Source organism: Benincasa hispida, chromosome 9 (assembly GCF_009727055.1).
Source record: "Benincasa hispida cultivar B227 chromosome 9, ASM972705v1, whole genome shotgun sequence".
NCBI lineage: Eukaryota > Viridiplantae > Streptophyta > Magnoliopsida > Cucurbitales > Cucurbitaceae > Benincasa > Benincasa hispida.
In genome coordinates, this window is record NC_052357.1 from 84,854,748 (window position 1) to 84,868,270 (window position 13,523).

The 13,523-nt window shown below is 32.6% G+C and overlaps 1 protein-coding gene across 1 annotated transcript; it reads left to right on the plus strand.

Moving 5' to 3' along the window:
• Positions 1–309: 309 nt before the first annotated feature.
• On the plus strand, positions 310–4,723 carry LOC120084956 (triacylglycerol lipase OBL1-like). Its single transcript, XM_039040765.1, has 6 exons — positions 310–703; positions 820–879; positions 1,008–1,222; positions 1,718–1,751; positions 3,452–4,056; positions 4,673–4,723. Exons 1-6 carry the CDS (start codon positions 319–321, stop codon positions 4,721–4,723), a joined length of 1,350 nt encoding a protein of 449 aa, XP_038896693.1. The 5' UTR covers positions 310–318.
• The last annotated feature ends 8,800 nt before the right edge of the window (positions 4,724–13,523 follow it).

The window sequence follows — 13,523 nt, forward strand, 5'->3', positions numbered from 1 at the left end:
AAAAAATTCATAATATTTGGTCATGCAACATACTAAAATCCATATGTAACATGTTGAAATAAATAAATATTTACAAGTCTACAATAATAAACAAAGCACAAGCACATGTATTATTTTTAACTTAATTGGGATCAGCTAATTATTCTATAGTTTATTTTTCTTTTTAATACAAGCACATGTAGCGGATGTAACATCAGTGTTGACTATGTATCAGGACGTAGCTTATATAATCCCCCCAACCTTGTTCCCCATTTTCATTGTGAGATATAGTTTTTTTCTTTCTTTTCCTCTGAAGAAGAAGAAGAAACAAAAAGAGAAATGGATTTCGAAGAGACTGAGTACAGTAAAGATTATCTGGTCTTGAAGCCGAAAGATGCAACTCTAAAAGACGTGTTTCTGTCCTTACTTCCTTCAGGTTCTACAAAGATCCAAAACTTGATCATTTGCCCCGACGACAAAGTAGAGAATTACACCAACTTCAAAGCTCGACGGGATATTTTCTTCTCCATTTTGGTGCTGAAATTCCTTTTCTCCCTCGCCTCTCTTCTCAAAATCCTAGGAAGATTTTGCTTCTCTCTTAAACGATTTTTCTTCAACTATATACGACGTAGTATATACATTTTTCTAACTCCAAACCGATCTCATATCACGTCAGAGGCGGATCTGTCAATGGTTCGAGTGGCGAATGCGCCCCCTTCAAATGGTGATGTTTTACTATTTGTACATTGATTTTCATTAAATATTATAAACCCATAGTTGTATAATTTAAATATATCTTATTTCGTTTCGTTGTGAAACTAAAATTTGATAGTGCTTCAGTGGCTTGGAGTCCACAATTGATCGACTTGTCCACATCAATATCTAAGGGTCAAACCTCCGGTACTGCACTGTTTTGTTTAATAAGCACAAAGTTTTCTAACTTTATATACATTTGTACCCGATCTGTCACTGTATCATGTTGATAATGTAGTGTCCAATTGTTTTAGTTAATTAGATTGTGCATGCAGGTATACATTCGTTGGTGCCAGATAATTTTGCATGTACGATGCCTTCCTTACCAAAAGTGAGATGTAGAGAATGGCAAATAATGGATCCAAACGACAACACTATGAATGTACAGGACCGTTATTTCAGATACTATAGTGCCTTAACCATTATGGCCTCCAAATTGGCGTATAAAGATCATTCACTCATATACTCCGTAGTAACCCAATGTTGGAAGGTAAAAAATCAACTTAAATTTACTGTAGTCATCTCTATAAGTTTAAGCTCTTGGATATTCCATATGAATATGGATGGGTTCAACACTTTCTTCCTGAATATATATCAAACTTCAAATTTATTGATTGTTTCAGACTTTTAGTACAAACTTTATGAATCATAATATTTCAGATTGTTTTTGTTTGAGGAATTATAAAAATGGATCTAGACACATATGAAAAAACGATGGAATTTTGGAGAAGACAACTCTAATGTAAAATGCTGTTGAAATTTGTGAGTCTAGCTAGATAGATTTTAGTTGACGATCTATTAGTGAAGCTGTGTACAAGTAAAATTTGCAATATTTATAAACTTCGGATAATTGGTTATTGTTTATTTAGAGAGAGAAAAAAAAAAAAACATCTAATAGTGTGAAAGCAACCGTTATATAATTTTATAGCCATTGTTGAGAAATACCTGTGGAGGTTGGATGATGTTTTTCTTTGCTTTTTGGCAGATGGATTTAATTGGCTGCTTCAATTTTCGGAACGGTAAGTTTTTTTCTATTATTGGGGACTTTTAAATTTCAAATAATGTATAAATAGACTTTAAACTTCTTTCTTCAAATAAATAAAGACTGGAATTCTTTATTTTTTTTTAGTCGTAATCAGAATAGATTTTACTTTTGATATTTAATTGGACTTATGATTAATTGATTACGATACCATGTTTTATCATCGCACTATTTGCTAAACTATTTGGGTTAGTTTGGATTGTTTAGTAATACTCTTTGATTTTTTCTAAAAAAAAAAAAATTAAACTTATTTTCTATTTTATGTTTTGCTTCTTTCTTGAATAAAACAGTTGATTTCTCAACCAAATTCAAGAAATAGAAACAAGTTATTGGAAACTATTTTATCTCTCAAAATTTGGTTCTGTTTTTTAAAACGTCGATAAAAAGTAGATAACAAACAAAAAAAAATTAGATAGGTAAAAAGTATTTATATATATACTTAATTTTTAAAAACTAGAAACAAAAAATTAAGGTCGCGTTTGGTAGCTATTTTGTTTTTTGTTTTTGTTTTTTAAAATTAAGTCTATAGATACTACTTCCACCTCCAAATTTATTTTTTATTATCTATTCTTCATCCATCGTTTAAAAACAAGGTCAAATTTTGAAAATTAAAAAAAATAGCTCTAAAAAATTTGTTTTTGTTTTTGAACTTTGGCTAAGAATTCAACCATCATACTTAAGAAACATGCAAATCATTGTAAGAAATGTGGATAAAATAGACTTAATTTTCAAAAACAAAAACAAAAAATCAAATGGTTACCAAATGGTGCCTAAATAGTTATCAAATAGGGCATTGAGTTTTTGGCTTTTGGTTTTTGAAAATTATGTTTGTTTTCTCACAATTTTGTATTCATACTTTTCATATTTTTATCTAAATTTAAATTCTTAGTCAATTTTCAAAACAAAAACTACTTTTTCAAAACTATCTTTCTTTTTTTTTTTTTCAAAATTTAGTTTTGATCGTGAAAACACTCATAAATGTAAAACAACCTATGTTTAAAATATCGATTTCGATGGAAATATCAAAGTCTTAATTTTACAAAAATTTTGATGAAAATATCGATAAAATGTCGACGATAGATATTACTAAAAAAATTATAAAAAGATTAAAAAAAATTAGCAAAGAAACATTTTATGATGCGTAAACAAAACTAATATGTCTATTATAAACAAAGTTAAACTAAGTTAACATGTCTATATTATTTATATTATATTTTTAAACAAAGTATTGGATTATATTTATAATAATATCATTTTGTTGCTTATTTTTGTTATGTTTCATAAATTTTTCTACTATACAATGAAAATATCGATTGACCTCTTATGTCGATGTTGAACCCATGAAAACGTAGAAATATCGATGGAAATATTTACGATGAAAATTTAATACTATGAAAATAACAAAACATAGAAATTAATAATAATAGAGACGTGGAAACCATGTTTACATGTTTAATTTTAAAAAATTAAAGGATTATAACCAAATCGTAAAAGACAAAGAATTCCCAGTTAGCCACCTCCTCTTGTCCAACATTTTCATATTGGTAAAAATAAAGAAACATCTATCCAATTCCAAAACAATTATATTCCCTTATATTACAACTTTACAACATATAGTAGAATTTTCTCATTCCCAATGGAAATTCTTTTTTAATTAATTGATTTAAATTTGTTCAGACTTTTTGGAGACAGGATCGACTCATGCATTTATGTTTGAAGACAAATCGAAAGACGTAACAGTAGTGGCATTTAAAGGGACCTCCCTGTTTGACCCCACCGATTGGATGATAGATTCCAACTTTTCTTTTCACGGAGTAGACGGCGTCGGCCTAATCCACTACGGCTTCATGCAAGCCCTTGGATATCAGAAGAACACTGGTTGGCCCAAGGACCTCCCTAAATTAGCCCACCATGATTTTGCATACTACGCCCTTCGCCGTAAACTTAGACACATTGCTAAATCCAACCACAACGCAAAATTCATCATCACTGGCCACAGTCTGGGCGGTGCACTTGCTACCCTTTTTGTTACTTTGTTAGCCCATCACAAAGAAACAACCCTTCTTCGCAAGATTCAAGGTGTTTATACCTATGGCCAGCCCAGACTTGGGGACCAAAACTTTGCACAATTTATGGTCAAAGCTATCGAAACATATGACATTAAATATTATAGATATGTTTACTCTTTCGATTTGGTACCTAGAGTTCCTTTCAATTGTACCATTTCCAACTACAAACACTTTGGTGGATGCATCTTCTTTAATTGCTTCTACAATGGCAAGGTAAAAATTTCCATTCATTACCCTCCCTCTTCCGTCTCCATAAATTTATTCAATAATTTGTCTCTTAATAACGTTGGATGCGTATTGAGAATTACTTCACATAAGAAAAGTGAAAATATCTCACAATCAATCTTTTAAAATTAAATGAGTTACTTCTTTCATTATCGATTGATTTTGAAATAAAACCCATGTTTTTTATCAAAACCCACAAATTTCAAAATGAATATTTATTATATTTTCTCCTTCTATTCTCTCAGCATCCAATGTTACATCTACGTATGATTGTCTCTTTGAATAATTTTTCCTCCTAAGCTTCTCTATTTAATATTATTAGAGAGTAATTTGTTTTTTTTTTTTTGGGTATTTTTATTATATGCAGTTTCTAAAGGAGCAGCCAGACACAAACTATTTTTCGCTATTTTGGCTGATACCCAAGTACTTAACTGCATGTTGGGAGCTTATAATAAGTTTAATAATAATCCCAGTTTTGAAGGGTAGAGATCAATTTGAAGGATTTTTTATAATAATGGAAAGGTTGCTTGGGTTGCTTATTCCAGGAATATCAGCTCACGTATGTTCAAATTATGTTAACTTGACTCGTTGGGGGAATATACAGCTGCCACCTGACCGAAAAGAAGACTTTGCTCAATGCATTGAAGCCGACTAAGCCGACTACTAGAAATTAAGAATCAAGAAATTAGGAGTCTTTTCCGATTGACTTTCTCTTAAGTTTTTTCTTTTAATATTTGTTATAAGGTGTATTTGTTTGTTGCTCTTAGTTTTTTAAAACTTGAGTTTATAACAGTTTGGAATTTGGATATGATTTTAATTCCACGTAAAATGCGGTTGTGATCTAATATACATCTCCTTTGAGTTTCTTAGACACATTATGCCATTTTCACCGATGCACTATATTTACCTAAGTGCTTCCGTAGTTACTTTTATATCCTGAGTTTTTATGAGTTTTGTTTGTATTAATTTGATCAGTTTTAAAATATTAAGATCTATTGAGTAATTTTTGTTTTCTATTTTTATAAATTAATTTTATAAACACTATTTAATTTTTTTAAAGAAAATTAACATGTTTGACCATTATTCAATGAGATATTTTAGACCAATCACAAATTGTCATGCCATTTCTCAAATTTATGACAAAATTACAAATAATAGAATAAGGGACTAATTAAAAGTTGACACGTGTCCCAAATTGAATTTGAAGATATAATTGCCAAATCTCGATGGGCAAAGTGTTTTTGTCTTGACTGTCAGATCAAATTAATTATTTTGGTTCAATTAAATATTAAGGTTTTGACTAAAGTCAAATTGAATCCAAGAATATGCTTAATTAGACCCAAATCCAATTAATCGGGCCCAAGGGATAGGTCTATGGACCAACCAAGCCCAAGTCCAAGCCCACAAAGCCTATCGAGAATTCTATAAATAGAGGAGTTCTCTTCAATTGTAGGGTCATCAATTCTACACTCCAAAGTGCCTAAAGAGAATTCTCCCAACAATCAGAAGACTTCCAGACTCTTGAAATTGCACACTCCTTGAAAATATAAGTCTCCTGAAGATACAAAGATTCTTCCAAGTCTTCAACTTCAAGAACATCGTGCTCCATTCCCCAAGTCAAGCATACGTATTCAGTTGAGAGAGAATCAGAAGATCAAGTACTAGAGATCGAACCACATCCGCATCAAATCTACATCAACACAGGTTCCCAGTTCTGGTTAATGGGCCCGCCCTAATGCGCCCACTGTAGGGAATAAGCAGATTAGAACAAGAGACTAAGTAACCTTATCCTATACAAGATATCAAATAAAGAAACATGCAAAACTGTCGTCCTATAGGGGGACACTCCCAGGGTGCCTCGAGGCAATGTGCAGAAACTTTATTCAATCTAACGAGAGAGACCGTGGGATATTCTATCGCACTTCTCACTCTCATTTACTATGAACATTCTCTCCATCCACCTTGTTATTGACCTACCCAAACATCATCCTTTAGGGGGACACTCCTAGGGTGCCACAAGGTCGAGGGTAGATCTCACGGTGTGGACAATAAGGGAGAAAAGTGAGAGGTTGAAATGAAGCATCAAATGCCTCAAGTACCTCCCACTGAATGCTCAATCTAGGGGTTCATTAACCTAGACAATCCGGCTACTGACTTTAGTATGTGTCATTTTTAATCAGCTCAAAAACAACTTTTGTCTTTGAAATAAAACAAGTTCAAGTAGTCATATTAAACTCTTTAATGAACTGTCCTTAACCTTGCATGCATTCATCAAATCTATCTAATTCACCTTTCCATGTAGATTCCCAGGTAGAGGTGTTCTATTTCCGTCACCTTAAAAACCCTAGCCTAGACAGAACCTGCCTTAGACAAAAGTCCCTTATAGATAGATTTTCTACACTTTAACTTTTTATTAGTCAATTTAATCCTATTAAACTGATTAAAAGATTAAAGCCTAAGGTTGCTAATCATATTAGAACCGTAATCTTAGGTCTATGTCATCCAAGTTTTAAACATTTTAAAACCATAAATTAAACCTAAGTTGGCATGCATGTCTTTCTTATTGATTTTAGTTCTAATTTCTTTTTATAACCTTTATAAAAGAAAAAACTAAAACCATACATTGCAAAACAATGAGGTATTTATAATGCTTATAAATTTATCCTATATGTCATGCTTCATACAATGTCTAGTCATTATTATACATAATTTTTATATAAAGTAACAACCAAGCACACATGTTTTCCATACACCCTTATACTATAACACGTATAATATAAAAATGATGCATGTCTATGCTCTATGCATGCATAAATATAACTCTTATATTATATGATGCATGAGCATGCTCTTACGTAATTTAAATCATGCTTCTCTAAATCATAATATTTATAATAAAGAGATGTTGCATGATCAATGCATAACCTAAGGTGGGATTTTTTTTATATGGCATACCATATGACATATAAATAAAACATACATCTTATGTATATTATCACAAATTAATGGACCAAGATGAACCACCTCAAAACCGAAATGAAAAACTCTATCTATTACATTATTCCACCAAGTAAACCGGTTCACAAATGAACCGGGTTTTAAACTGTCGGGCGAAGCTCCCATCATTTAGTAAATGCATGCCAGGTGATACGATCGTGTATTGCACAAGACGAAAACACGTGGATGCTAAACGATCATTTAGAGGACAACGAAGCTGTGAAGCCCGATCATCTAGACGATCACTTAACACGCAATATGTAAACAATTTACTCCGCGATCGTATAGTCAATAACTAAGCAATGAAGCTTGCTGAGCTACACGATCGTCTAGTGCATGCACATAAAACAGCTCCCAAGTATCTGATACTCAACGATCGTCTACCCCATTGTCTACACGACCCGACCAACGCTTGGTCGTCTTAATCCTCGAAGAACATTAACCCTTGTTACTAAGCTTCTTCACGAACGACTCATAGACTCAAACAACTTTGAAATTATAGACTCGATAGCAGTTAATATGCCTAAAAATACAGAAGCCTTTACAATTAACTTGTAATCTAAAAGAATTTAACAAACCAGAAGCTTCATCCCAGAAACTCCATTAATCCACACACCCACAAACGATTTAACGCTTAAATAGAGAGTATTCATGCTTTTGCCCACCGAGAATGTTAATGCAATTCTTTGCATCAATGAATTTGGAATATAAAAAACCTGGCTCTGATACCAATTGAAGGAACTCTTACATAAGAGTACCTCTGAGTGGAAGTGGATTTTTTCAAGACATTGTGACAGAATTACCACATTTACATTCAAACATACAAATATGCATCAAACTGTAAAATTATCGGGATGCTTTAAGATTAACAAATAAGAGAACAAGAAAACTTACCAGTCAAAGAACCTTTCTTCACGACAAATCTCGCTCTCTCCAAGGAACGAGTACTCTCGCTCTCGCTGGAACGTCAAACTATCGTTCAGCAAAATTCCAATCATCTACCACGAATGGTCTCCACACGAACAGACAGAGATGGGGACGACACCACCACTTAGAACCCTTAGTATTCTCGGTGTGAGAATCTAAAGAGTGGGCTCTGTTCAGATTTGGTAGAGGGTAGGAGGAGAGGAAGATTATATACAACGATCAAGCAAGTAAGAGAAGCTTGTGTCTATCGTATAGAAAAAATGCTTGATCGTTTAGGTGAAGTACACGATCATGTAGGAAAAAGGCAGTGATCGTCTATACAATCATTTAGTAAATGCTCGAGCGCTAGACGATCGTTTAGAAAAAAGTAGGCAATCGTTTAGAAAGAAACGCGCGCGTGTACGTGATCGTGTAGTAAACTCGAGCTATCGTATAGTCTCTGATTTTACTAAGCGATCGGTAGTATACACTTCGTGAGCAATTAACCTGATCTTTTGCAAAACGAAAACAAGTTTCATTTTATTCTTCAATTACGAAAACCGAATGGAGCTTCTCACTAATGCACAGTTACGGAGAAAACGGCGGCTAATTATCCTATAATTGTCCAATTAAAAATTAATAATTATAATCATATTATATTCATTAACCTATAGTTTAATAACATATATCAACCATAGTGTTTTCTCCCTCACTAGAAATCATATTTATATCCATTTCCCTCCAATTAATGTATCTCATACATAAAGTTAATCATATCATATTTAATTAACCAGTTCAATCATATCATATATAATCGAACTCCCTCTTGTCAATTTAAACATTTCAAATTGACCCAAAAACTGATTCTCAACTTGAATCCATTGAGTTACCAAGGGGACCTTATGGACCTATGGCTTAAAGCTCCAACGGTACGTGAATAGCTGACTAAACTCTTTAGCCACGAGATCTACCATCCGTTAACTACCAGACATTCCACTAAAGATTGACAGTAGAACTCTTCTTACCACAGATATATTTCTGTGTCCATTGGATATAACCAATTAACAGTACAATAACCCTTCACAGATACTCGTAAGTACAATTGGGCCAATTTACTGTTTTTTCCCTGTAGTTACATCTAACTCCTTGAGTACCACTAATTTCTCTAATGAATAATACAACATAGTCCTACTATGTGTGGACACCTCTCGGGCCATGAGAAGGTGTGTGACGACACATCATTCAAGCCCTGGGATTAACCCTCAAGGGAGCAATCTATCTACTTACCCCTTCTTCAGGGAATGAGTGAATTCGATCTTGTGTAGCCGAGTTCCCAACTCACAAATCAGAAGAATCCCCAAAGTGGTAGGTTTTAGTCAGCGACCTGGCTACTCACACCCATGCAAATCAAAGGACCGCCCTCAAAGGCAGGAGTTCCCAACTCACTCAGGATTGAGGTCATGTTACCTATGGTCATCCTAGTGAAGTGAAGTCTTTGTCATGAACGACGTTATATAACGAAACGTTAACACTTCATGGTTGGGTCTTAAACAAACTCTTTGTATAGGACGCCTCCGCTCGCATGTTCCCACACGAATAATCAGGATCATACCATCTGTAGCAAGTTACAACACTTGTAACTATTCTACAAAACGGGCCGCATCCGTAGCATTACCAGGATAAAGCTTCCCTCTTATATCCATATACTATGGTTATCACTTAAGACATGATCCACTTTTATTTCACCACATACATGCTTAAGTTACATTGACAACCGGGGATTTTAGTTTATTGGTTTATGGTAAAGTAAATAAAACATCCAATGTTCAAAGACAAGTAGTGAAGTAAATATCATATATCATACATTATAGGCGTTTGTACAAACTGTGTTTACAAACTACAAGATACGAGACTTTAGGGCATCATCCCTAGTAGAAAAGACCTAAAAAGACTGAGAATTTTGATGTTCCTTGAAATAGGAAAAATTCTCAAGGTGAACGGGCATAGGCTTAAAGTTTACAACGAAGAGCATGTAAACCAAGTTCAATTGGACTTGTGTTTGACTAATCCCTCATATATATGATCCTTCTCTTCACCAACGTCGAGCAAGTAATGCTAAAAGTTTGCAAAATAGGATGAATTTTCTCATTCTTTTCATTTTCAATTTTTTTCTTTTCCTTTGCTCTTACTTTGTTATTTTTGTATTTATTAGTATACTTTGTTAATAAATAAAAGAATGAAAGAATAATTGATCTTTTTCTTTTTCCTCTTGGGAAAAGCTCAAAGAAAAAAAAAACAAGGAATTCTCACAATCAAAAGAATAAGCAACCACAAAAACTAGGGAAGTTTCTCTCTACATCCCTTACTTTTTGTTCTTGAACATATATGCATAGTTTAAACATTGAAGACAATGTTCAATTTTTAAGTTGGGGGTAGAAAACATTACATGCATGCTTTTTATATTTTTTCATAGAAAAATGAGCTTTACTAAAAGTTTTGCTCTATAATGATATATAAATGCATGTCTGGAACCCTTGAGCATCTGAGCTCGGTTAGATTTAGATTTTATCATTTTGATATTTGGATATCTCGACTATATGTTTGTGGCTCTATGGTGGCGACCTTAATATTGTGAATCATGATTTCCTTTTTTATGCTCCAAAAGACTATTTTGCTATAAATGCATGGTTGATTGAATGCATGAGAACATAAAACAAAAGAATCACATTCATTTTGTTTTATGTTCTCATTAGATTTCTACACAATCATTTTTTTCTTATTGATGAAAATTTTGATGACACACTCTTTTTAGCAAAGATACAAATAAAATTTTAGACATTTTAAAATTTTCTAAAAAAATTTTGGAACCATTTTTCAAAAGAAAATTTTTTTTCCTTTTAATTTCATAAAAAGAAAAAAACGAATGCTTTGTTTTTATGTTTATTTAGAATCTTAGACTTATAGAAATGTAATTTCTACTTGATTTTCTTTGTTACCCCAATAGGACAACTCTTGGTCTTGAGAACAACCAACTTGTTTTAAAAGCAAGTCTAGACAAAGAGGAATAAACATTGGCCTACTAAAAAGTTGCTAGCATAAAAAAAAGACAAAACAAAACAAGCTTGCAAAATAACATAACTTTTACTAATGTGTGTGTGCATGAATAGAGGAGAAAAGAGCTACATCCATTATGTCTAGTTAGGGCCCATAAGAAAAGAGTGATAGGCTCCCGATTGTCAGAGTGTGAAAGCTATCCCTCTAGGTAAAATAAATGCCAATTAAGATTTGTGTGCATTAGTTTATAAATGCACTCTTGTCTTAGAATTGCCTCTCTTTTTTGCAAGTTTAGGTATATCTTAGACCGATAACTGAGTCAGTGTAGGGTGAAGAAGAATTGAGAGTTAGATAAAACCTTTCCACTAGCCTTAGACTCTTAAATAAACTAAAAACCTTACAATCTTTTCCTTCATGATTTTGGTAGAAAAAGAATTTTCTTTTGAAAAATAAGTCTGAATTGATTGTTAGTAAATTCTAACTTTCTAAATGCTTGTTTGTATCAATGCTTCCTTGATTGTTCATAAAAGAGTTAAGAATGAAATATTTGTGTAAGTCAAGTAAGCATATAAATAATTTGAAAGAACAAACAAATGAATGAACAAATAAGTGATTAATAGCTTGACTGAATGTATGTATTCAATTTAACTTGCTCAGGACGACCAAGAGTTAAGTTGGAGGTATTTTGATAGGTCTTGAAAACAACTACATTTTAATACATAACTCCCTCAATTTTATACTATCAATTTGCTTAATACGTCAATTTTATAGGTAAAATGGTCCCGAGAGCATTTTAGAGTCATTACAACAAACTTGGAGCTAATTGGAACAAAAAGGACCAAAAATATAGCCAAAGAAGTCAAAATCGAGCAATGGATCAAAGGAAGAGAAGAAAAGAAGGAAGAAAATATGAAGATAGACAGATTTTTTGCCAACCCTGTATGTCATTAGAAGTAGATTTTTGCTCTCTGTCATTGTTTGTTTGTCATTAAAAGGTCAAGGCAGAATGTTAATAAATAGGCCAACATTGCAACGCTATGGATTTTGATGGAAAGATAAAAAAAAATGTGCGTGCCTACGCAAGGGAGCGTTGCAATGCTACGACATCTGTGTAAAAGCAGTTTTTCAACCATTTTTACGAGAGAGAGACCCATTTTTATGATTTTGAGAGCTTTTCTTTGTATTTTTTAGAGAGATTTCCATAATTTTCTTCAATCTATAAACTCTTGTAAGACTCAATGGATTTCTTGAAGATTTTGTTACTTCATGAGTAAGTAAGTTCTTTTATCTTGAGGATTATGTTAGGTTAGCCAATTCTTGAGACTTTTTCATTCAATTACTTCTTGTAATTTGTTGTTCTTGAATGTTCTTGCTGTTAATTTCAATAAAATCTGATAAAAATGGGTTGACAACTCAATTTTTGTAGGTTGTTGTATACAAAATTACATGGCTCTATAACATAAGTGTAATTAGGTTGCAAGAACTAGTAATTTTAATGGAAAATTTTGACTTTTTCCCATGTTCTTGAAAAGATTTACTAGTTTAGAACATTCATATTAATCATGCTTGATTTTAGTCTTTTTAATTTCAAGAATGTCATAGTTGAGAAAACCCAAGAAATGCATGTAATTTAGGAATTAAATGTAGAATGTCTTTAGGAAGCATTTATGAACTAACTTAGGGTTAATTGATCAATTTAGGTTAATTAGCTAATTAAGGCATTAGGGCTTATCCTTAATGAACTATGGAGCAATTGAATTGCTTGAAATCAATTAAGTCTATGATAGAATTAGGTTAATCTACATAAAATCCTCAAGATCCTTTTTCCATTGAAATTATTACATAATTTATTTCATACTCTCTTTCATTAATCTCATTACCAAAATTTCATAGCAAATCTTGTTGTACTTTTACTATGTTTCTTAAAACTAGCAAACCCCCGCTCTCAATTTGGAGCGACCTCGTGCTTCCACTATTACTACGTGTTAGTACTAGTAGTTGTGCGTGTTTTACAATTTTTTTTTGGGTTAAGTTGAACTAACAACATCATTTTTAGCTCAAACACTCATCCGAGAGTCATAAGTATAAGTCTTAAGGAATTTCTTCATTCCTTAGTCTAGCTCAATGCCTAGCTTCCTCCTTACATTCCTTCCCAAAGTTTTTCACTAAGTGTTGATGGCTTCTCCAACCATCCAAACGTATTCCCCCCACAGTTAGGGAATTCCCTTATCAACCTTTAGAGATGTTCTCTTCTTCTTAGCGTTTACATTCATGATATATATATATACATTGAATTAACATATACTTAAATTAGCATTACAACTATCATCAACATATAAACAAGAAGAATAAATTTAAACATGATTACTTAATAAAGTAAGGTTAGGGGCTTACAATTTACCTCCCTTTAGAAAATTTCGTCCTCGAAATTTGTCTCAAGCTTCGTCATTTAGACAAGTGGGGATATCTATTCTTCATTTGTTCATCGACTTCCCATG